At 39.4% G+C, this 23,263-nt stretch overlaps 2 protein-coding genes across 4 annotated transcripts in view; one reads left to right on the top strand and one right to left on the bottom strand.

The window, feature by feature from the left end:
* The window catches only part of LOC124128853 (multiple epidermal growth factor-like domains protein 10), a 290,638-nt gene that overhangs the window by 116,533 nt on the left and 150,842 nt on the right, over window positions 1-23,263 (top strand). The window lies entirely within an intron of this gene.
* LOC124124299 (nuclear GTPase SLIP-GC-like) overlaps window positions 11,278-23,263 on the bottom strand; it is a 58,012-nt gene continuing 46,026 nt past the window's right edge. Inside the window, exons 6-20 of one of the 2 annotated variants that reach the window (XM_046487445.2) lie at window positions 22,772-22,960; window positions 22,498-22,673; window positions 22,023-22,131; window positions 21,326-21,361; window positions 20,779-20,892; window positions 20,302-20,421; window positions 19,719-19,883; window positions 18,728-18,910; window positions 18,137-18,294; window positions 17,880-18,036; window positions 17,307-17,390; window positions 16,715-16,873; window positions 15,875-15,983; window positions 15,708-15,769; window positions 11,278-12,272 (exon numbers count right to left, since the gene is read on the bottom strand). In XM_046487445.2, the coding sequence (XP_046343401.2) occupies window positions 12,240-12,272; window positions 15,708-15,769; window positions 15,875-15,983; window positions 16,715-16,873; window positions 17,307-17,390; window positions 17,880-18,036; window positions 18,137-18,294; window positions 18,728-18,910; window positions 19,719-19,883; window positions 20,302-20,421; window positions 20,779-20,892; window positions 21,326-21,361; window positions 22,023-22,131; window positions 22,498-22,673; window positions 22,772-22,960 (1,854 nt within the window). In that variant the 3' untranslated portion in view covers window positions 11,278-12,239. The remainder of the gene's footprint in view (window positions 12,273-15,707; window positions 15,770-15,874; window positions 15,984-16,714; window positions 16,874-17,306; window positions 17,391-17,879; window positions 18,037-18,136; window positions 18,295-18,727; window positions 18,911-19,718; window positions 19,884-20,301; window positions 20,422-20,778; window positions 20,893-21,325; window positions 21,362-22,022; window positions 22,132-22,497; window positions 22,674-22,771; window positions 22,961-23,263) is intronic. The other variant, XM_046487446.2, reaches the window with a different exon arrangement.

Below are 23,263 nucleotides of genomic sequence, written 5' to 3' on the forward strand. Positions count from 1 at the left end.
TGCAACATGTAAAGTTATTCGTACCACAACTGCTTGAAGATCAGTTTTGAGTGGCACTGGACTTTGAAGTATGTTTTGGCAAACCATCACGGACACATTTCCTGATGCTTTCTCTGTTATTTAGGAATAACTGTTGTAAGTATCATACCTACGGAAATCTAACTCTATCGGTTTACTTCAGTAATGTTTCCCGAAGACAAAATGCTTCTGGATTGAAGAGTGGCTGAAGAAGGTCGAGTTCCTTAAAAATAACCCTAAAACCTACAATTCCACTGTATTATATTTTGTAAATGCCTTGACTTTGAAGGCGATAAAATTCCTGTCCGATGATAGATGTGTTCATGGGGACCTACAGTACATCTGCTTCCTGCATGATACCCCAGCAGGATTTAAGTCATCACTTTAGCGACAGTGACTAGTGTTTGTGCACAATGCTAGCCGATATTGGCTTGACTTTGCTTAAAAACACTGGTTACTGATGGTTACATTATGACAGGATTACGTGTCACACAGGGAGGACAATATTTTTACGGTATTTTAACCTCCTGGACAGAGGAAGTAATAGTATCATGCATTTATGTGATAAACGTGGATTACAGTGATACTGTAGATGTCATGATATCGAGACTCAATGCTGGTGCAACTGGGGAAACCAAAGGAGGAATTGCTTTAAAGACGTCAAGCACTTGAGATAAATAATGTCCCCTTCAGCAGTAATATGTGAGTGAGAAGGGTTTTACACTGCTGTGAGCACTGGTAGAACATGTCACGGCTGTGGGGACATGTTGGCAATCGTTCCTTGGGGCTTCGTTGAGTTTGGATATGATATTGCCTCATGTGTTAATCAATCTATTAATAAATGTAAGGATTTTTTTATATTCTCTTCAAAATATAAACTATACATCAGGATTGCAACTGAGTTTATTTTTCGAGTTTCGATTTCATAAATATTACAAATAGTGGAATGCATTCATATAGAATGAAATTATTGCTGTACAATACAGGTGCAAAGGCGTAGGTGGAAAGTCAGTAACGCTCATGGCCTCATGGACGATACTTTTGCAGGGATGGGGCTGCTTCTGTTTTGTACATTTCATGTTAACACTTTTTAGACCTACTCTACCTTTATGACATTTAAAAAGAAAGTTGAGAAGGATAGTAGAAGCAAAAGGACAAAACTATTTGGAACAGTAAGTGCATACTGCATTGCATGTTTTACAAATTGTGATCACTCTCGCAAAAGAAAACGATCTGTATTTGGTGGATTGCCGATTAAGAATGAGCAATAAGTAAAACTTCCGGTTGCACATGATCGGCCGCTAACGTGTTTTCCGCTGGCTCACACCGACATATGGATAAATCGGAACAATCTTTATTAATAGAAGCCTAAATGCCACCTACAAACATCAGAAACCAAAGAAAGTGGGGTAAACTGTTAACTGTGATATCTATTTCGGCACTCGTGAAGAGCAACCTCCTCGTGGTGAGTGCTGGGTAGCGCTAATAGCTCTTCCCGTGTGGCACGTCGCTATATCAGTGCAATAATCTTGGACGCGACCTTAAACCCCATTTCATCTCACCTCACCTCCCCCGTGTGGACCCGGGGCAGAATTTGTCCACAGCACCCCATTACTGGTGGTAAAAGGCGACCAAATTGGGCAACCTGTTTGCCGTGGGTTGCGCCCCTGTGTCGGTGGAGGACGGGATTGTGGTGGTTGAGGGCACTGGAGCCAGGAACCGGTGTTCCTTTTGCCCAACACACCATTTTTGACACTTACTTCACCTAGACAGGTGGTAGAATTGGCACGATTCTATCAATCGAATGGTCACGCCATGCCCTGTGCATGGACATTTGAATTCCACATGACTATAATTATTACAAATGGCTTTTAGTCAGGGAATATTATCATCTAAATTATGACATTATGAATTTTGCCTAGAGTCTTATGCCAGAAGGCGGTGGCTCATGGTGATATGGACCTCTGTTTTCTGTATTCTTTAGAAATGTGTTATGGGCCGAACCAGCCTGGCATGTATTCTTTAAGATATTACAGCTTTTCAAGTCTGGGGCGGTCGGGTAGCCTAGTGGTTAAAGCGTTCGCTCGTCACGCCGAAGACCCGGGTTCGATTCCCGACATGGGTACAATGTGTGAAGCCCATTTCTGGTGTCCCCCGCCGTGATATTGCTGGAATATTGCTAAAAGCGGCGTAAAACCATACTCAGTCAGTTTTCAAGTCTGTATTTTCTGGAGTATAGCACCCTTGTAACCCTGTTGGTGCAGCCTTGCTTCCACTGCAATATCGTCCTTGTTGACACTCGATGGAGGGTGGGATCAGGGATGCTGAATCCTATTACTTACACCATGTCTCACCACACTCAATCTGGTTCATCAAAAACTTACAAATGTCGACATGTAGACTCTGTTTCTTCTGATGAAGAGGCAGTACCTGAAAATGATGATTCTTGGCCGAGGTTCTTAGTGATTACATCTGCCGATGGTAACCCATTAACATTAAATCCATTTGCCATTTCCAAAGGCATTGAAAGCGTTTGTGGTACAGTGAAAAATGTCACTCGCCTCCGAAGCGGTTCACTTCTTGTCGAATGTGCACGGAGGCAGCAATCTGTTAATCTGCTGGGTTTACAGCAGTTTGTTAACACCAAGGTTGTTGTCTCGGTGCACAGGACACTAGATTCGTGTCGAGGCATCATCAGAGACTATGCTCGTTGTCTTGCCGACATGAGTGAAGAAGAGATTGTGGCAGAACTGAAATCCAAAGGTGCAACTGCTGTAAAGCGTTTCACCAGAAAACAAGATGACTAACTGAAATACATGTCAGACACTCAGCGCCTTAATCGCAGTAATATGGCTCACATGACTAATGTTGAGGAGATTGTTAAAGCGTCTGAGAAAAGACTTGCTGAGATAATTAGAAGTACAAAAGATGAAATTCAGCAATCCATTGACTCTTTAAAACTGGATGTTTCTGACGTGAAAGAAAATGTGAGGGCAATTGAACATGAAGTTGCGAATCAGGATAGCGAAATCAAGAAACTATCTGAGGAGCTATCAGCCGAAAGAAGCCATCGTTTTCAGCTAGAAGAACAGGTTACCCTTGAGGAAATCCACGACAGAAAACAAAAACTTGCTCATCTATGGAATTCCGGAATCCCCGGAAGAAAATACAGAACGGATTGTTCGGGCATTCCTCGTCGATAAACTAAGCCCGAGTAGATGACATATACTTAAAAGTGGTACATCGACTCTCTGTATCGGAGTATCAGAAGAAACACCGCCCTACAAACGTCGCAAGATGGTATGTCACTTTTGATCAGTACGGTAGTACATTCTCTACTAGGCAACACATGCCGGCATGAACACGTGCCTCGGTACATGCGTTGATAAACATTTAGAAACAGACATTCACTCGTTTTAAAATAACTTTGACCTGTCACATTGCTATTACGCTACGATACAACTCTCAATTTACACCAGAACGGCAATAATATCCCCTCACAACACACACTAACCTGCCGGAAACGATGGCCGCTCATGTCACTCGCCAACTGCGAAAGAGAACTCGTCGCCAGAGATTTTGGCAGAAACCATGATGGAGCGAAATGGACATAATTCGAATACACTGACGCTGTTAACCCTGCACGTATGTCATCATTTAGGCATGAAAAATGAAAAGTGCATTTGAATTTTTTTGTTGAAATAAAACAATGTAACTCCAGAAACATATTTACAACCTAATGAAAGAACATATAAAAGTACAACACACAATTTACTGCATTTGCAGAATAAACGTCAACACATACGTACAGATAATAAACATTTTGAAGCTGCATACTCATCATATTTCTATTATTTACAGATGTGGATGTTAAGCATAAATAAGAATCATGCCTAAACGAAAAATTCAGGTGCAGCTGTAAAGCTCATGACGCCTATTCCACCGACACCTCACCAGTTACAGAAATATCATCTCGACGTCACCCTAATAAATACATTTATGCACTCTTAAAACAATGCCAACTCACTCACGATTCAAAATATATTTGTCAAGGGTGTGTAGAATATGTCAAGAATGACTTTTCAGACAGTGAACAATCATTTAATGATGTTGTAGATAAAATCACCAACGGATTACGTGAAGGGAAAGTAAACACGGAGAACATCATATCCAGCATTGCCAGTGTTGGAGACTATCTACAGCAAATTATCAAAACAGAATCAGACAAAATAAAATCTCAATACCGTGAAGCAGATTTTTACAATAACATCAACATCACCCATTGGTTAAGTCAACGGAATCCCCTGATACTTACTCTCATCCAACACATGACAGGTCACGATTTTACAGTTCCCGATCAATTTAATGGGGTCAAACAAAGTTCATCATGTCTAGAATCATTGAAAACATGTGCCCACTGGTGACCAGCAACATCATTGGCCCATTAGCATTTGGCAGCAACCTGCTCACGTATTTCATGACCGGAAGTAAAGTGGCATCGGTTTTCAACAATCACACATCTCCATCTGGTTCACATACTATCAATTCACAGTGGCTTGATAGAGGGACACAACATAAACTGAAATGTCCACCTGTTGACTCAATTATGCCATTTTTTATAACAATCAAAAGATTGAACGGAATTGGCGTGTCACGTTAAATTACAAAACTAAATGCAGCATCACAACAAACATCATTTACATAAATGACCAAGCCTCCCAAATACAATCAGTCCCTCAGCTGTCACCATATGTGTGGTTGTATTCAGTGAACCAAAAAGACGTTATTTCACCACTATTAGATGAAATGGCCACTGAAAGTCAACACATCATGACAAGTCTTGTTCATGACTTCCTTGAGCACAGGCTACATGAAGTTGCGAAGGGTCAGTCCCCCACACAGGATGGTACTCTGTCAGACAATGTTGATAGGGATCATCCACTCATTGACACCTGTTCATTTAAACAATCCCATGATCCCTATGCATTCATAGAAAGTCGACATGCACCCCCAACAACCCACTGTCCTTGGGCGATCCTGTGTTGACAAACCCCAACAGCTAAGACAATGTAGACAGGGTACTTCACGAGCTACATCAGCAAACTGGCACAGGTGATGTTCGCACATGGATAGCTGTTGGATGAGATGGATGTCCGTACAACATTGTGACCAATATCATAAACAAATGGTACATTTGTCCTCTGTGTCAACATGAATGTAGAGGGGGCAAGGAACAATTGACCAAACATCTGCAAAGTCAACATGAAAGAAATGACATTAATGTAGACACATGTATGAAGTATCCTAATGTGTTGTTAGTGCCTGGAGTTGGTCATTATGAAATGAACATGGTACGTTCCATTTTAAGTCACTATGGCATCCCTTTCTTAAACACATGGCAATTATGACAGGGTTCCGTACACCACATGCGCTGGCCTATGTACAAGTAGCACAGAATCATCACAAGTCTTGTCAGTTTGTGTTGATATTTCTGTATCGGACAATCGACGAATTGATCATACCTCATGTTCGTCAATGCATTGTCAACAACACAAAGTTCAGCATTGAGGGATGTCTCCTCTGGTTATCAAAATGTAAGAATCCAAATCACATGTTTGCCTGGGGAGTTTTGAGAACATTCGTCATTCCCCTTTTCATGTTTCGTGCCTCTGTTCGTGGAAACAACAGCCGTATCATATTGGCCTCCAAATACATAATGACCACTTTATCTTATGGAATGAACAATACCACGTATCAGCAGATTGAATTTCGTGATGAAGTCCTCCGATGTTTGGCACCACCGGAGGTAACCAAATTTCTTCATCAAAGAGAAGTTCTCTCAGTCTGGTCACCCGAGCAAAGGGGAAGGAGGGGATTTTGTCCTTGAAGCCTGGAACATAAAAATAAAAATGTGGACACCACCAGGCCTACAGAAAACGGCTGGCTCCGTAGTTGTCGCAATCTACACAGATTGGAAAAGGTAAGAAAAACTATACGTATATATCATCTGTACTAACATATGATGTAATTGTCACGGCGTTCATGAACAGTGACTATGAAGGGAACTGATAGTGTATAGGACTTATTTTACAAGCAATATTTCAACTCACGTGTTCTTCCATCCAGCCAAATGACCACTGACTGACCTCTGTAATATTCCCCCGGCTTAAATATGGGAGGCGCGGACGTCGGAGTAGGCAAGCAATAGTCTGGTACAATGTCTCTCTCAGGAGTATAAGTTGTGTTTCATAACACACTTTACTGCAATACCATGAATTACAAAAAATAACATATTATGTAATATGAATAAGATGTGAACCGTCACATTTCTTACGATATGAACATGATTTATAAAGAACACATGCCCACACCGGTATATAGTCACGGCTTAAAATATGCATAAAACACATCGAAACCTATGATATACTTCTTAGGAAGCAATACCAGTATACGGCGGCGTTCCCTCATCCTCGCACAATAAACAGTACATTAATTCAACAAACAACAACCACGTGATTCATGCTACTTTAATGATGGATTATGGGCAGGACAGTAATTTGTTTATGGTTTAAGGTCTTTTGTTGATTTAATATGAACACCCATGCACCAAATGTGGCACCAAAGTGAACATTCGGGCTGACACTTGTTTTCACATCCCACCCATTCATTTAGTCTCTGATCGTCTGGCGGATATTGCTTCTGACAATAGCTGCAAATTGTTACAGTTTCAACTTTAGATAATTTACAATGTTCATAAACTTTTTTAGTGGCCTTTCTCGTGGGACGGCTTGAAGGGGCTGTCGTTTTAGCGGGTGATGTTGATGTTGTTTCTTGAATGGGCGGGTCTGATGTTTTCATAGAAATGGACGGTTCCATACAATGGAGGGGTGATGAGGCAGATGTCGATGGTTGTGGTGGTGATGGCTCATTAGGTATCTGAGTGATAATGTGGGTTGGTTTGGGAATTGTTTTTTGATGAACGGCTTCTGCTCAATCGGGTTTCTGCATAAGACGTTATATTATTAGTTTTCCATTAACACTCGTGTTAAAATAGTGAATGCATATCAAATTGTACAGGGAACCGATTCATAATAGTGTATTTAAGTATGCAATATAACCTCCATATGCCATTTCCAGCACAATGTGCTTATTAATCTATATTATAAGAAGTAACATTTGTACACATACACCATATTTCTCCTCAAAAAAGGGCGTGGCCATTAAAAATGTGCACCACCCCCATCGGCACAAAACTTCAGGTACACATCTGCTCCTGTGGTCGTTATGAACTCTTTCACCTGTTTGTTATAAATTGGACATAAATACATGTTATACATGATAATATACATTAATAATAGGTTTGATGTATTGTCTTGTTCATTTGAAGAGTGTATCATAATTGTCATTATTTCCTTTCTCAAAGATGAAATCAGCCATGTTTGACGCTACAGGCATGAGAGTCAGCCATGAGTTTTCAACTGTCACACACTTATCTTTTGCTGCTGAAATAACAGGATGGAGGTCATGGTTGAGGCACTTGCATTACTTTCAAAACCCTTAAACTAATCGTCCACATGTATAACTTGACCAGAGCCTCCATCTTGAGGCAGACCTTGTGAATTGTGTGCGACAGTGTCAGCAAAACCGACAATTATACAGGTGTGTATATTATTAATAATTTAGTACTTATTTGTTATACTGTGCTTCAGTGTGTATGGGTTTCGGACACTTTTCGTCAATATAGGGGGACAGCAGCATTGATCTTCACCCAATGTACCCATCCTTATACATTTCATGTAACTTGTATTACGTACACTAGCAATTGGTAACGTTACACATTTAATTGTATGTGCATCATTTTCATCCTGTAACACTGTATGCGCTTTTAATTTAAACAGGTATAAGGCCATTTGGGGGGATTTTTCCTGTAAGGGAACACCCTTATCAAAGATCATGGTTACCATCTCAGACAGGGAGGAATCACTCAAAATAGAGAAGCGTACAAAAGACGAACTAATGACCTTGGTGGAGGTCAAATTGCAACATGTACAGGTATGAAACGTGTACCTTTGATAACATAGTAATAATCGTTTTGTTCATAGATTACCCTGACTTTTGTATTCTTTGGTATGTTTTGAATTCATATTGTTATGTGTATATTAATATCGTACTTGTTTCAGGCTCATGATGACATGCGCCGTCAATGGAAGGCAGTCCGCTCCGGCACAAAGGCTAAAATACTTGTCTTTTATAAAGACCTGCTGGATGTGGAGGCTGCCATGGAATGTGACGCTTCTTATGACGGTAAACACATATTGTATACTGAATAAATTACCATTTTTATCAAAGTTGATTTCCGCTTGGAAAAGCTTTTGGCTGTCCTTGGGGTCCTCAATGAAAGCTTGTCCTCTGTGCTGACCTTTTGATGTGGAGGACGTCTTTTGGACACCTGTCTTTTTCCATGTTGCCCCCTCTTACTCTTTGTTTTCGAAAACTCTGTACTTTACTTTCCTTTTACATTCAGCAACAATGTTGTATTTTGAATGTGGCAATAATGAAATTTCATGTAGTTGCAGCTGGATGATGTTATATATCTCTTCATGTTAATAACTGATTTCCTACGCAATTTAGTGTTTTACATCCCTAAATGATGACATGCGTGCAGGGTTAACTCCCTTGGAAATGTATTCGTATTGTGTCCCTTTCGGTTCACCACAGTTCCTGACCAAATCGCTGACGAGTGCTTTTTCGCAGTTGGCGAGTGCTTTTCCGCAGTTGGCGAGTGTTCTTTCGCAGTTGGCGAGTGACATGAGCGGCCATCGTTTCCGGCAGGTTTGTGTGTGTTGAGAGGGGATATTATTGCCGTTCTGGTGTAAATTTAGAGTTGTATCGTAGCGTAATAGCAATGTGACAGGTCAAAGTTGTTTGGAAACGAGTGAATGCCTGTTTCTAAATGTTTATCAACGCATGTACCGAGGCGCGTTTTAACGTCGGCATGTGTTGCACAGTGGAGAATGTAGTACCGTACTGATCAAAAGTGACGTACCATCTTTGGACGTTTTGTTCAGACGCCGCAAGGGGGATGTTTCACCTTTTTATAGGGGTTAGTGGGTGCGTGTATTCACTCAGTTGGGGGTGTTTCACTCAGGTGGGTCCATTTCCTTTATTTCAGAGGTATCCCCAACCTGTTGTGGCAAGGACAAGACATTATTTTGTGGTGATTCTAATTAATCAGTGTATATTGGTTAGGACATTTGGAACTACTTATTCACCGGCACGATATTGAAGTAACATCGTTAAACAATTTAACTATAGTCTGTTTGCTTTAATCCATCTCTTCATATTGATACTATATGCATGTGCTAAATGTGCTGGCAGCCGTGTGTACGCTTGTATAATGTATATATGTGTTTATTTACAGGTATATGTATGTGCGCGTGTATGTCCATGTAGGTATATGTAGGTGTATATGGATAAATGTATTTATTCTGACTATCCTGCTAATCCATTGGAAAGTAGTTGCCTTCTCCATCTCAAAAGCCAGAGCTCATGACAACAAGGGATATTTCTTTGTTTTTATTTTCTTTATTATCTTCTATTAATATGCAAAACAAAAACTAATTCCAGTTGGTACTGGCCTATATTTCAAGAGAAAGATGGATTATTAATACATGGGAGTTAATGAGAAAATACATATAGTCTCAGCTAATTGTAGAGGCCTAGCCACAAAGACCAAATGAAATGAAGTCATGAATTTATAAAGAATAAAGAAATTCTCTATCATTTGTTTGCAAGATGTTCATATTTCCAAAGATTATGAAAATTTTATGAAAAATGAGTGGGGACGTGATAGCGTTATTGCATCGTACAAGTCAAATGCACGAGGTGTAGCAATCCTCTTCAACATCAATTTTGAATATAAAATACAGAAGACGTGTGTTGACGATAATGGTAATTATATTATTTTAGCCATTGCGGTAGATGGTATAAAGTTTACGCTCACCTCAGTGTATGTCCCAAACTCCGATCACCCTTCCTTTTACAAAACATTATTTGATTAAAATGATGATATGGATAATGAGTCCTTCGTAATATGTGGAGATTGGAACTTGATCCTTCAATAGACTAACAAAACTATACAGATATCAACAATCCTAATGCAAGAAAATAAGTCTCAGATAAAATTGAATCATTAAACCTACTAGATGCACGGAGATAACTCTATCCACACAACAATACATTTACTTGGTGGGAAAAGAACCCTCGTCAAGCTAGACTAGACTTTTTTTCTGGTGTCTGAAGAATGAACCGTGACATTAAAAAGATCTTCAATCTAAGGGGCACGGGTGGCCCTGTCGTCTAAGGCGCCGCGATTCGCTGTGCAGAGTTGCGTCTCTTGGGCACGCCAGAAACTTATGATTGTGGGTTTGAATCTCGGTTCGCCCCGATTATGTTTCTAGGTTTGTCAGTACCATACCCGTGCTCGTGGGTTTCACAAAAGTGGTAAAAGTCTGAGACCTGCATTACTTCGGGCTTTCCTCCCATATTAAGCTGACACGCAGTGATGATGGTTGGTTTGTTGTTTAACGCCGCACTCAGCAGTATTCCAGCTATATGGCGGCGGTCTGTTAATAATCGAGTCTGGACCAGACAATCCAGTGGTTGATATCCTGAGCATCAATCCACGCAATTGGGATCGATGACATGTATCAACCAATTCAGCGAGTCTGACCACCCGATCCCGCTAGTCGCTACTCAATGCTCCAATGGAAATTCGAAGAATTGAATTTTTAAGATTCCACCTTATGATTTTGATAAGCTACATACACAATTAGAATGTGAGTATTCCACAGCATGATGACTAATTGATAGAACATTTGATGGACCTTATTATTCGGCATGTTTGCCGGGAAGGATAAATGTGCATTATTAGGAGGAATACAGTGACTTGATTTTTGACAATTCACCCGAACCCACTTTGCTTCATTTACTTATTTTGATCTGTAACAAATAGTGAGTGAGTGAGTTGGGTCTATCGCCGCTTTTAACAGTATTCAATTTATATCAAGGCGTGTCAGCCTAATTTTGGAGGAAAGCCCGAAGTGATGCAGGTCTCAGACGTTTCGGTAAAACCCATGAGTAAGGGTATGGTGCTGTCAAACCTAGAAACATAATCGGGGAGAATCTGGTTTCGAAACCACAAACATAGGTTTCTGGCGTGCCCAAGGGACGCAACACTGCACAGCGTATCGCGCCGCCTTAGACGACTGGGCCACCCGTGCCCCATGTAACAAATAACAATAACTATGCCCATATCTATTATGCGTCAAATCCATGCCTAAAAGCGTGCTGAAAACACTACAATATTAAACCGGTCAATGAATCGGTGTGAATAGTTTGATTCTTATTCTCAGCTCCCTAGGGAGTACACTACCCAAGCTGCCTTTGAAACACATTACCACTTGCCTAAGGAGACGCCACATGTGGTACATGTGCTTCAGTGTGGGGCAGGACCGAAGCCCTGGCAACTTTCAGGAGTCAAGCTGCTGAACGCGGTCACCTATCCAACTCCACTCCGAGACCGACGTTGCTTACCTCCACCTGATTTGTGACCCGCGATGTGTGACCACCATCATTGTAAGCCATTTTTTCCACGAAAATAATTGTATACCATTTATACAAAATCATGAACTCATTCTTGAAGTACATCGAATGTGGATGAAAAGGGAGCAGTTGAACCTTTGATTTTGTGACCGTACAGTGTACGGTTTGCCCACTGTTGATGTTTTTCAAAATCGTATGTGCCCTCACGCATTAGTTTATTATCGCCATGCATGGGTTACAACCTTACAAAACATACGCTGTCCATCTTCAGAAAATTTTGAGCTGTTTGATCCATCAAGATGTGATTGGTGACAAACATACTGGAAATTCAATACTTCACGCTCTCTGTTACTTTGGATTGTCACAATGAACATATTCAAAAAGTAATAATGCGCATGTAAGAAAGAAATGCTCCCGTGTTGAAATAGTGTTACATAGTTGAAGAGGAATATGAATATGTCTAAATAAACCAAGGATTAATAGCACAGTAACTTCTATTATCTCAATCTCAGAGGAGCACCTGATATACATTAATCGAGGAGTCCCATACATCTGTAAATCCTTCTGCTTGCAAAGTGTCTGATGCAGCATGACCATGTAGGTTATTGCCATGGGAATTATTCCGGACCAGATGTATCGCGTTCTTCGCTCTGAAAGAGAATTAAAAATTGACTTTCACTTCTGATTAGTTCATTGGAGAATGAACCTTTATACAGTGAGGGCCAAACTGGTGAACATTGGATCTTGGAAGGTTTTGCGCAGATAGTAGCAATGCCCAGTCAAATTTAGAATTTTGCATATTGTGTCAACAAATCACTGATTTAGCTTCAGAAATCCTTCAGAAATACATATCATAGGATGGTATTTCTCCCACTTGTCTGATAAACTTTCAGAAAAGCCCTTTTTTGACACCACCGTGGAGAGCCAGAAATTTCATTTTGGTCTAAAAAATGGCAACAAATGAAAATGGGTAATTACATGTTAAGAATATGTTTATTTGAATTAAACAATAATATTTTAGTCGCATAACAGCAGTAATCCATGGCCAATTTTGGTGCATTTTCATCTAAACTGAGTTTTGGGAATAGAAAAATGACTTTGAAATGTGGCGAAAATGTCCTATTTTGGGGGGTGGGGAATCAGTGACACTTAAGACACATCTGAGCTTCCAGGCATCGTTTCTAGGACAGCATCAACTGTGCCTGTCAGTATGGGAATGCAGAAGATTTCCCTAAGCTTGAAATGTCTTACCTACAACAAACAAATATGAAAAGAAACATAAGGAGTCTGTATTAAACTTTCTTTTGTCTTTCAACAGTTCTTCACTCTGTATTAAACTTTCTTTTGTCTTTCAACAGTTCTTCACAGTACTCCAATTCATTTTTCATGCTTTTCTCTTTTTGTGTTGCCTCTTCCAATGTGCAAATAGAATCTTCCAAAGCTTCAGTTGACATTTCGATATATTCCTTTAAAGATTTCAGCTCTTGTTGGTTGTATTCATATTCCTTCCCAATTTTCTTGACTTTTGACGCATTTTTGCCCAGGCTGGTTTTAGTTTGAGCATGGACACCCTTTTTCTCTCCTGTTATTTTCCTCTCATATTTGGCTTAAGGGTTTCCAATTTCTGTCTCTTTACAGCAAATTCATCAGTGGCTTTATTTAGTTTTCTTTTTAAATTGTAATTTTCCCTTTCTAGAGATATCATTTTTTCTTTCTTGTTTTGCATTTGTGCGTTTACCTTGCTTACTTCATCCTTCAGGCTATTAACTTCCCGTCCAAGGCCTTGCAATGCCATAACCTGACCTCGTTCTCTCAGTAGTTTGTACTGGCACAATGAAATGATCAGCTCTATATTTTTCCTTAACTTGTCCTTTCTTCTTTTTATCTTCTTGCTGTATTCGGTGAAACTTACTCATTAAGGCATTAAAATTAAGCTGCTGGAGGGGAACATTAAAAACCTGTCCAACCCACGTAGCAAACATTTGACCGTTCCCGGGGGCAAATTTGTGAATTTCAAATACTAACCCATTTGTTTGAAATTTAGTCGGAACTACACTCACATCAAGCTGTGCTTTCATGCCGTCAATATGTTGCAACTGTTCAAGTAATGGGAACATTTTCAAATATCTCTGCTGATTTTCCAAACCTTTGTCTTTGCTTTTTCAATGCTACGTTTTTGGATCTTGAACCCAGACCCACTACTACTAAAAATACTGCTGAACTGAACAAGTGCTGCAATGTTTCTCTTGAAGAATTTTTTCACTCACAAAGTTCACACTCAAAAAGATCATGCAGCCACTGTGCAACCTTATTATTTTCTGATAAATTGAGCATAAGTTGATGTTACAGATTCACAATTTTCTGTAAGTATCAAGAAGATTATTCCAATCATCCAATTTGCCTCACCCCATCCCCCATGATTCAGATTGGTGTTCAATGTTTCATACATGTTCACTGTACGTTACATTAATTAAAACATACATTTAATTACTTATTGTAACACATATATGTGACATCAAAATTGTTCCTCCTACCTACATTAAAACAACGTTCTTTATTGATAATAAACATGTTTCAGTCACAAACACATGACATTGACAATGTGAAATGGTTTTGCCTTTTTAATTTTAGTATTTTTAAAACTTTAAACACATATCATAGTTTGTCAACGCAAAAAATCCCCAATGTCATAAATATATTCTCCAATACAACATTCTTAGATTTACTACCCCAAATTACGTGAATTTTTGCAGGATACAGATGTAGTTAAAAATAAATACTGTAGTGTTTGTGAAACATGACCGAAGGGAAGTAACTGCGTAGTTATGTAAAAACTGCATACCGCTAAAAGAAGTAGGGTGAGGTCCGATTTAATTATTTTTTTTATATATTGTCCCTTATTAGTTACATCTACAACACACTGAAAATTATAACAAATGATTGCAGAAGAGAATAAACCTATTTACAATCGCGTATTCGGCTGTATTGATAGTTTTAAGAATAATTGTTGCCTTCATCAAAGTAACTCAACTTCGAAGAAAATTCTAAAAATAGCAGCTTATGAAATACGCACGCAACCTTTACCCTAGTTTGTGATGTACGCTGATTTTCCCGCTTTCTACGTTAATCAATGAGTTGAGAGATGGGATATTGAACCGACCCTCCGAGGTGTGGTGAACCAGCTTTGAGAATAATTGCAGGAAGAGTTACGTTATCTTGCCATGAGCATTGGTACAGATAGTGTTGTCTAGTAATTGTCTGCAATGGGCCCTTCATGATTAAATTGCTTCGTTAATTATTTGTGGAAAACAACTGACACTGCTGTATGAAGATATTCACCAGGTACTAGGCGACTCGTTAAGGTAGTCGTGTACATTCACCCAGAAAGGGGCATCCCCGTATTGCAAATATTTATTAGCACTGATTTATCTCAGGCTAATCGGTCAAACAGACACTGAATCTGTGACATTAATGCAAAACTGGTGAAACGATTTACTTTTTTTAGTTCACTGAGAGTGGAATAAAATACATGTCCTCTTAAAAGGTGAGTCAATTTAGTAAAGCATAGGTACCAGTTTTACGAGTTTCGACCCTGGCACAGGGAAAGTTGGAATATCACTAGCTTGTTTCTTCAACGAACTGCTGCTCTGATGACAGTTTGATAAATATAAGCATCCTTTAAGAGTAATATAATTCCACCAGGACTATATTGTTCATCAATGTTTTCTTAATGTTATATGTTTATAACGGTACATATAGTTTAATGAATGTGAATTGTAACTATTACAGCCAACACAATGATTTATATTGTCCAGTCCAATTTAGCTTGGACAAAGGAATTATTACATATTTCGGCTCACGTTCTTCAAATATTGTCGTATACGATCTACATGCCTTTGGACTTTATGCATTCTTGCCGTAAAAGGCAAACAAGCGGGATCGGGTGGTCAGGCTCACTGACTTGGTTGATACATGTCATCGTATCCCAAATGCGTGTATCGATACTCAAGATGTCAATCACAGGATTGTCTTGTCCAGACTCGATTATTTACAGACCGCCGTCATATAGCTGGACTATTGCTTACCGTTTTGTACTTTGCAAAATCATCACTGAGAGTTTGGATCAAGCCCTCAGATCTTTCCAGAGCTGAAATAGAAAACAACACATGATGCTGACTCATGAAGCAGCACTTCTGAAGAATTCGATCATCGCAATTATCTTCATAATGGCTTCTGCGTGTACAGCACTTACTTTCCAAATAGATGGTTTCACCCCGTGTCTGCGACAGAGGCATTATCTGCTTCTCAGTGTCTTCAACAATGTCCTCCAGAATTTCCTTCGCTTCCTTCATAAAACCTTTCTGTAATTTGAAAACAATTAACTGAATATCTTTGAGCGCATTCCTATGCATGTTCACCATTTAAAGGTTTGACACGTAAACGAAAACTGCCTTGACACTTTACCAGTCATACAAGTGAATATCCGGGTTAGAATAGCCATCCATGCTTGTCGTTAGAGGCAACTATGCTTGTCGTCAGAGGCGACTATCGGGTTCGGGGGTCAGGCTCGCTGATTTGTTGATGCATGTCATCGTATCCCAATTGCGTAGGTCGATGCTCAAGATGACAATCACTGGTCCTGACCCGATTATTTACCGATCGACGTCATATAGCTAGGCGTCGTTAAACAAACACACAGTTTGGATGTAAGTGACACTTTCGGTTATTGTTCACTGCTGTTTGTCACAAATGTATTTAGCTACGTATGTACTTAATGTTTGTCACGTCCCATGAAGATCCGGGGTAGAATAGATCTTCAGCAACCCATGCTTGCCGTAAAAGGCGACTACGCTTGTCGTAAAAGGCGACTAACGGGATCGTGTGGTCAGGCTCGCTGACTTGGTTGATACATGTCATCGGTCCCAAATGTGTGGATCGATGCTAATGTTGTCAATCACTGGATTGTCTGGTTCAGACCTGATTATTTACAGACCGCCGTCATATAGCTGGAATATTGCTGAGTGCGGCGTTAAACAACAAACTAAAACCAAACCAAAATGTTTGTCACATGCAAAACGAGTTAATATGTCACCTTCAGTTGACCCAGATACACTGTGATCTTTTCCTTGAGCTGCTTAAACATCTTACTCTTCAACTGGTCAATGGTGCTTGCCATGATGTCTTTGACTCTCTTGAAAGCCCCGGGACCTCCTTGCTCCGAACATGGCACGTATGCGCTCTGCATTTGTTCCTTTGAAAGAAATAGATTTATTCATAGATTATATATATTGACATACAATATAATACATGTATCTGTAATTGATTAGATACGTTGAAACATTTAAGGACACCTCATTTATATTAAAAAAACAGAGGGTCCTGACTGTAAGCGTCAGTATATTTTACACTATTTGTTTATATTTGAGCGTGTTTGTTGTTTAACTCAGCAATATTGATGGCGACCTGTAAATAATCAAGTCTGGACCAGACAATCCAGTTATTGATATGAGGAAAAACGACCACGTCATTAGAGTACGATGACATCCAGTCAGCCAAGCCACTGAGCCTGACAACACTATTGATTTAGTTATAGATTGTAGATAACCTGGTCTAACCTGATATCCCCATGGTTATTTATATTTCTCTGTTCATAAAAAAAACACATTTGCTAAATGTTATCCTACCTGTACGAAGTCTGGAATCATGTGCGTTATTGCTCTTTGTTGCCTTTTGATTGTTTTCTCCCAGAGTGAATCCAGTCTCGTTAACTGTAAACAGATGAGTATATATTTATGAATACATTTGGCTACATATGAAATAGTCTATACATAACAATTATGTTATAATTATTATTGTCAACATCAACAATAAATAGATGAAACAAGGTCATGATAAAGACTGTTAAGAAACATAAATGTTGCTCTTTTATTAAATCGACGTAAAGAGCCGGGAAGATCTGGGTAGAGAATAGGTCTTCAGCAACCCATTCTTGCCTTAAGAGGTGAATATGCTTGACGTAATTGGCGACTAACGGGCTTGGGTAGTCAGGCTCAGTGACATGTTTGATGCATGTCATCGTATCCCCATTGCGTGCATCGATACTCATGATATCAATCATTTGACTGTCTGTTTCAGAATCGAATATTTACAGACCGCCGTCATATAGCTGGTATATTGCTGAGTGCGGCGTTAAACAACAACCAAACTACAAATCATCAAACTAAAGAAATATATATTATAATACTTATCTATCTTACTTTTCCAAGTGTATCTTTCTGCAACTGAGTCAGATCCTTTAGAAGTGTTGCGTCACTGTCACCAAGGGATCTCATGATGGCGTCTGTGAGGCGAGTTATGGCGATGGAAGCAGGCTCTTTTATTTTGCTTTTCACAGTTTCAATCCATGCCTGTTCACTGAAACAACATGTGTTTATGAAATGAGGATGATAGTTTCTTTGTAAGATTTAATAACCGATTGAATCATCTGTCTACGGCACATGTTGTCCACACTTACCTGAAACGAGGCGTCCATTCCTTCGAGAGAATCTTTACAAACGGATCTGCAAGGTCTTGATTCATATTAATGACGCGGCCAATCGAACTTGATCTAAAGATTCCCATTCGGCACACAGTTGCCCTGTAGGTCTTGTAGGCCAGACCCCCCTCGCTTCTCTGTTCCGTGTTATTAAGGCATGTCACAATATTAAAGTTATGTCAAAGGTTTGAAACAAATATTACATGCTTTCATTGTATTTAAACTTATTCGTAAAGCAGCAACCTTCTACCTTAAACTTTAGGATGAAATACAGTAACTGCATAAAGCAAATACAATACAGTGTTCTTCTGTGCAACTACATGTACTTTCATGATATGACTTACATTCGGAAAACTTTCACATATCAACATTTATCACTTTAACCATGTAAGATGTGTCCAAATGAAGATCAAATAAATATGACCAATGTGAAAGCGTTTGCTTCATACATTGATGAGTATTCGATTTCCCTTTCATCACCACATGTATTGTGAATGGTTTATATATTTCATTTAGGTGTCTTTTGTTTGATGTCGATAGCTCAGATACCAGAATGCTAAGCAGACCTACCAGTCCTGCCCACGATTCAACTGTGGGTTTTGCCTGTTTTATCGCTTCCCATGTTGCTTCATCAAGAGTTGCACCAAGGACGGCAATCCATGACGACTGCAGGTGGGAGTCTAACTCATCTAGTATTAATTGTCCTTCATCTTGTAATGTGTCAAGATGACGCTCAAGCTCTTCCCTCAGGGCCTGAATTAAGAGATAAGAAATATGTATATGTACTTATATTTACCTTGTCTGCTCGACGTCCGTTTGACATCTATTGTTTCCAAAACCTATTGATAACATACTTGCTTCATCTTTGGCACAAGGGAATATTGGTGGACCTGAATCTAGTTAAAGTTGGTTTGGTTTGTTGTTTAACGCCGCACTCAGCAATATTCCAGCTATATGACGGCGGTCTGTAAATAATTGAGTCTGGACCAGATAATCCAGTGGTTTACATCATGAGCATCGATCCACGCAATTGGGATTGATGACTTGCATCAACCCAAGTCAGCGAACCTGATCACCCGATCCCGCCTTTAACGACGATCTATTCTACCCCGGATCTTCACGGGTCGAATCTAGTTCAAGAGCAAGCTGAATCCATCGCTCACATTTAAGCCATTTTTGCTATATTACTATGTCACCTTCGTGTGAGAGTAAATGTTGAAACTGACGTTTCACTACCTTAGTGAAAACCAGGAGGATGGACACGGTGCTGACAAACCAAGATATCTGGAACTCGAACTCGAGATATGTAGAGCCTGGCATATCTAAGGAATGGAACTGTATGACGAACTGCAGCGCCACAGATGGCAAGGGACGTCTTTGCCCTTCACACACATGACAAAATTGTGTCTCCATTTACTTGTTGTTGATAACAAAGCTTTGGCTATTTCTGTTGCGTGCTTCTGAATTTCGGCGACATTTTTCGACCATAACTGCTGCCATGTAATATTTTTATTCACTTATAAGTAGTAGAATTATAGTATCACAGAATAGTATAGCCTACCGTCGTTCCTCTTTTTGAATTTATGATATACATCAGTATGCCATCTATGATTGCCTGGAAATCATCTTGCAGAGACATCCTGTGTTCTTCCTGTTTTTTCCAAACTAGATCCTGCAGATAGGTTCTTAAACCAGGGATTTCGGTATCTTCTGTTGACAGAAACACCTGCAATAGTAGGGAAGTATAAAGCATTTTAACGAAACGCCAGTAATACAGAATTTAATCCCTATTGTCATGATGGTGTGAGTAAATGAGTTGGGCTTAATGTCACATTGTCTGACACTTGAACAAAAGAATTCTACGAATGAAAGAGAGGATGATTTGGGGGGTCTTACAACGGCAGGGGGAACATCACTAAATGGACTTTACGCATTTTACCCATGTCGGGAATCGAACACTGTCCATTTTGTTTACTTACTGGTGAGTAAGGATCAGATACATGGATGAACAACTTCCATATTACAATTAGGAGTGACGTTTTGGCGGAGGTCGCTCCTAATTGTAATAACGAAGTTGTTAATCCTTAAATCTTATCCTGACTACGTACTTCAACTTCTAAATGCCTCTAAAAGACGTTACTCACTGGGGACTTGTCGTCATCGTCGTCGTCAGAAGTGACAAGGTTGCTTAGATTGATATAGTCACTGGAACTGACACAAAACACCTTCGGGTCATGGGGACATTCTTGATCATGAGGAGAAGGCTGGAATTAAATAGAATGAGTGGGTATGGTTTTATGCGACTTTGAACAGAATTACAGTTGTGAAGTCTAGGGAACAATGGAAAGCTCAGCTGTCTTGTCATTAGTTTTCTTAAACACGTGAACTAAAGGAGCATTAGTCCCTATGTAAGAGGATGGTAGAACCATGCCTGGGATCTCTGCATATAAGAATACATGTCTTCTTCTAATAGTTTATTTCTAATCTGCTCTTTTCGAGATGAACACAGTAGATTAGTCATTTTATACTTTGACCTAGGACAGGAATTCTTTCTCAAAATTATGTTATTAATGGTACTTTTGTGTCACAACTGATCTTTCTTTATTAATATTAATTCTCACCGGGCTTGATATTTTAGGCAGAATAGAATTCCTGACAAACTTGTTCCTTTCAACAGCACACGTTGATGTTTTCTCTCTCTTCAACTGGTCTATTGCCGCATGAAGACGTTGTTGCTAAAATGATGTAATGTCATCAACTTCTGTATGTACTATTTCAACATAGCAATTCAATTAACGTTTCTTTCTTTGGATTACATGATCTTACTTTTAACAAGAACGGAATTATATAATGATTGTCAGGTTTATGAGATGAAAACTAATGATGAATTTGTACACAAACTGGAATGCAAAAGATTATGAAGCAACACAACCAGGGATTGGGATCCTTGCAGTTTTGACTTGAACCATATGTTCTTGTGCTTTTTCAGGTGAATAATTTACTTGCCTATGCATGTGTTGCCTGCACCGGTGGTGCAGGATACGCTCACCTTTTCGCGAACACATGGTGTCATCAGTATAGCGATTCATAGTCGGCATCGTATAATGGAACGATTATGGATGCTTTGACACTTTAATTTTTTATACAAATGAATGCGAAAAGACAAACCTGCTGGATAAGAGAGTTTTCACTACGGCAATCCACCTGAAATTGACTCATTGTAGTTTAAAATATACATGAGTTTTATGAGATATATCATATTATATCGTGCATTAACACGATGTACCAATGTGGGAAATGGAACCCATTTCTTAAGCCTGACGGGCGTGCGAATAGTCTATTGACATGGACCACGGTTTCACAAAGTGTTATAAATAGTAACCATTAAATAGCCATGTTTGCACATTGAGTAAGCGAGAATTCAAGTACACAACAAAATAGTTGAGTGCTTGCTTCCGTGCTCCGAAACTTACTCCCATTCAAATATTGGAAGAATGGCTTCTTGAGAGACATATTTTCAATATATCTAGGACACAAAACGGCGGAACCTTGACTGAGTATTGTAAAATTCAGTAACATCAACTTAGCTTGAGATTTGGCGCCATTTTGTCATGAAGTGTGACGACTGCATATAGCACAAACTTAACTTCCTTGGACTTCAACTATGGACATAATGACGACAAAGAACGCTTGCATGTTGGACATTATATGTACTTTGCGTATATATATTGCGTGGGAATACTTTAAGGTTACACATTTTGAAAGTTGTGTCAAACTGGTTAGTTGTAGTTAATGCGTTTGTGGGGAATTCTAGAAATGGCGGTGATTAAGTACATGTACCCGTAAAGACTTTTATAGCTTTTACCTGTTTATCCCTCTTTAAATCTGCTAACTTTTGTTGCAAGACTTTTTCCTCCTCCTTGTATCGCTGACCTTTGGCTGTCCACTCTGCTGCCTGTGGTAACGGCAGTTTTCTGCGAAAGAATATCCCCAATATGACACGAAGTCTACAAATACGTAAACCACTGAATGAGTGATTGAGTTTGATTTAACGCTGCTTTGAACATCATGTAAGTAATATCATTTATAGGTTAGCCCAAACTGATGAGAGTATAATAATCTCCCATCGGTAATCGGATCGTGGTTTGTCTAAGTTCTAACAAGAATAACGTTGTACCTCAAAAGGGATGCAACATCCACACTTTTAAAAATATATTTAATATATTTTAAACTACAGTCTATTTACAGGATGACATTAAAACATCAGTATGTTTTATCCCTAAATAATATACAAGAGACACCAAAACATAAGACTAATTTCAAAATGATGTTCTACTTACCTGATGACCTCTGACGGTTTGACATCATCTGTGTGTGTACAGGCTACAACTGTCTCAGTGTGGTCCATCAACAGCTGACTAAATAGTTTGTCCCCTAAAGTTTGCTCGACTGTTTCGTTGTCAACAGCTCTCTCAATTTTCGTAACGACCAGCAGCACATCACAGGTTTGTATGTACTGCAAGAAGGCAATGTCATAATATGTATAAAATATACAATGTACAAATTTGTCTGAAGACGTGGTAGTCACATTACACACACATCTGCGTTTCCTACCTTTCTGGCAACATCTGCTCTTGCTGCGTTTGAATCTCCGACTCCAGGGAGGTCAACCAAGTTAACGCCGCTCCGACACAGGCCTGAATCCGGTACTTTCAGAACCACTTGTTTCACTATTGGCCAGAACTGACAGTCATCATCAGTTTTCTCACTGTATGTGCTGATCTTGTCCCGTAGCTCTCTTGCCTAAACATATCATACAAGTTCTGTAAGTATTTGAGTGGTTTGTGTGCATATTTATCACGAATTTATCCTTATGGACCCAGACAACTGCCGAACACAACTTTACCAATGCTGGAAATTGTTGATCCAGATTGAAGACTACATTGCGTTGGTAAACACGTCGTTCAAATTCGTCTCATAGATGTCCAGTGGGGTTGCAATTGGGTCTTAATAAGTCATATAGCTTATCACTGAAACTACAAGTTATTGTTCAACTAAGTACTGCTTGTAGGGCTTTGGCCATTCGAGAAATAATCTCGATTCGTA

The sequence above is a fragment of the Haliotis rufescens genome, unplaced genomic scaffold, assembly GCF_023055435.1.
Source record: "Haliotis rufescens isolate VD_foot unplaced genomic scaffold, xgHalRufe1.0.p SCAF_88, whole genome shotgun sequence".
Taxonomy (NCBI): domain Eukaryota; kingdom Metazoa; phylum Mollusca; class Gastropoda; order Lepetellida; family Haliotidae; genus Haliotis; species Haliotis rufescens.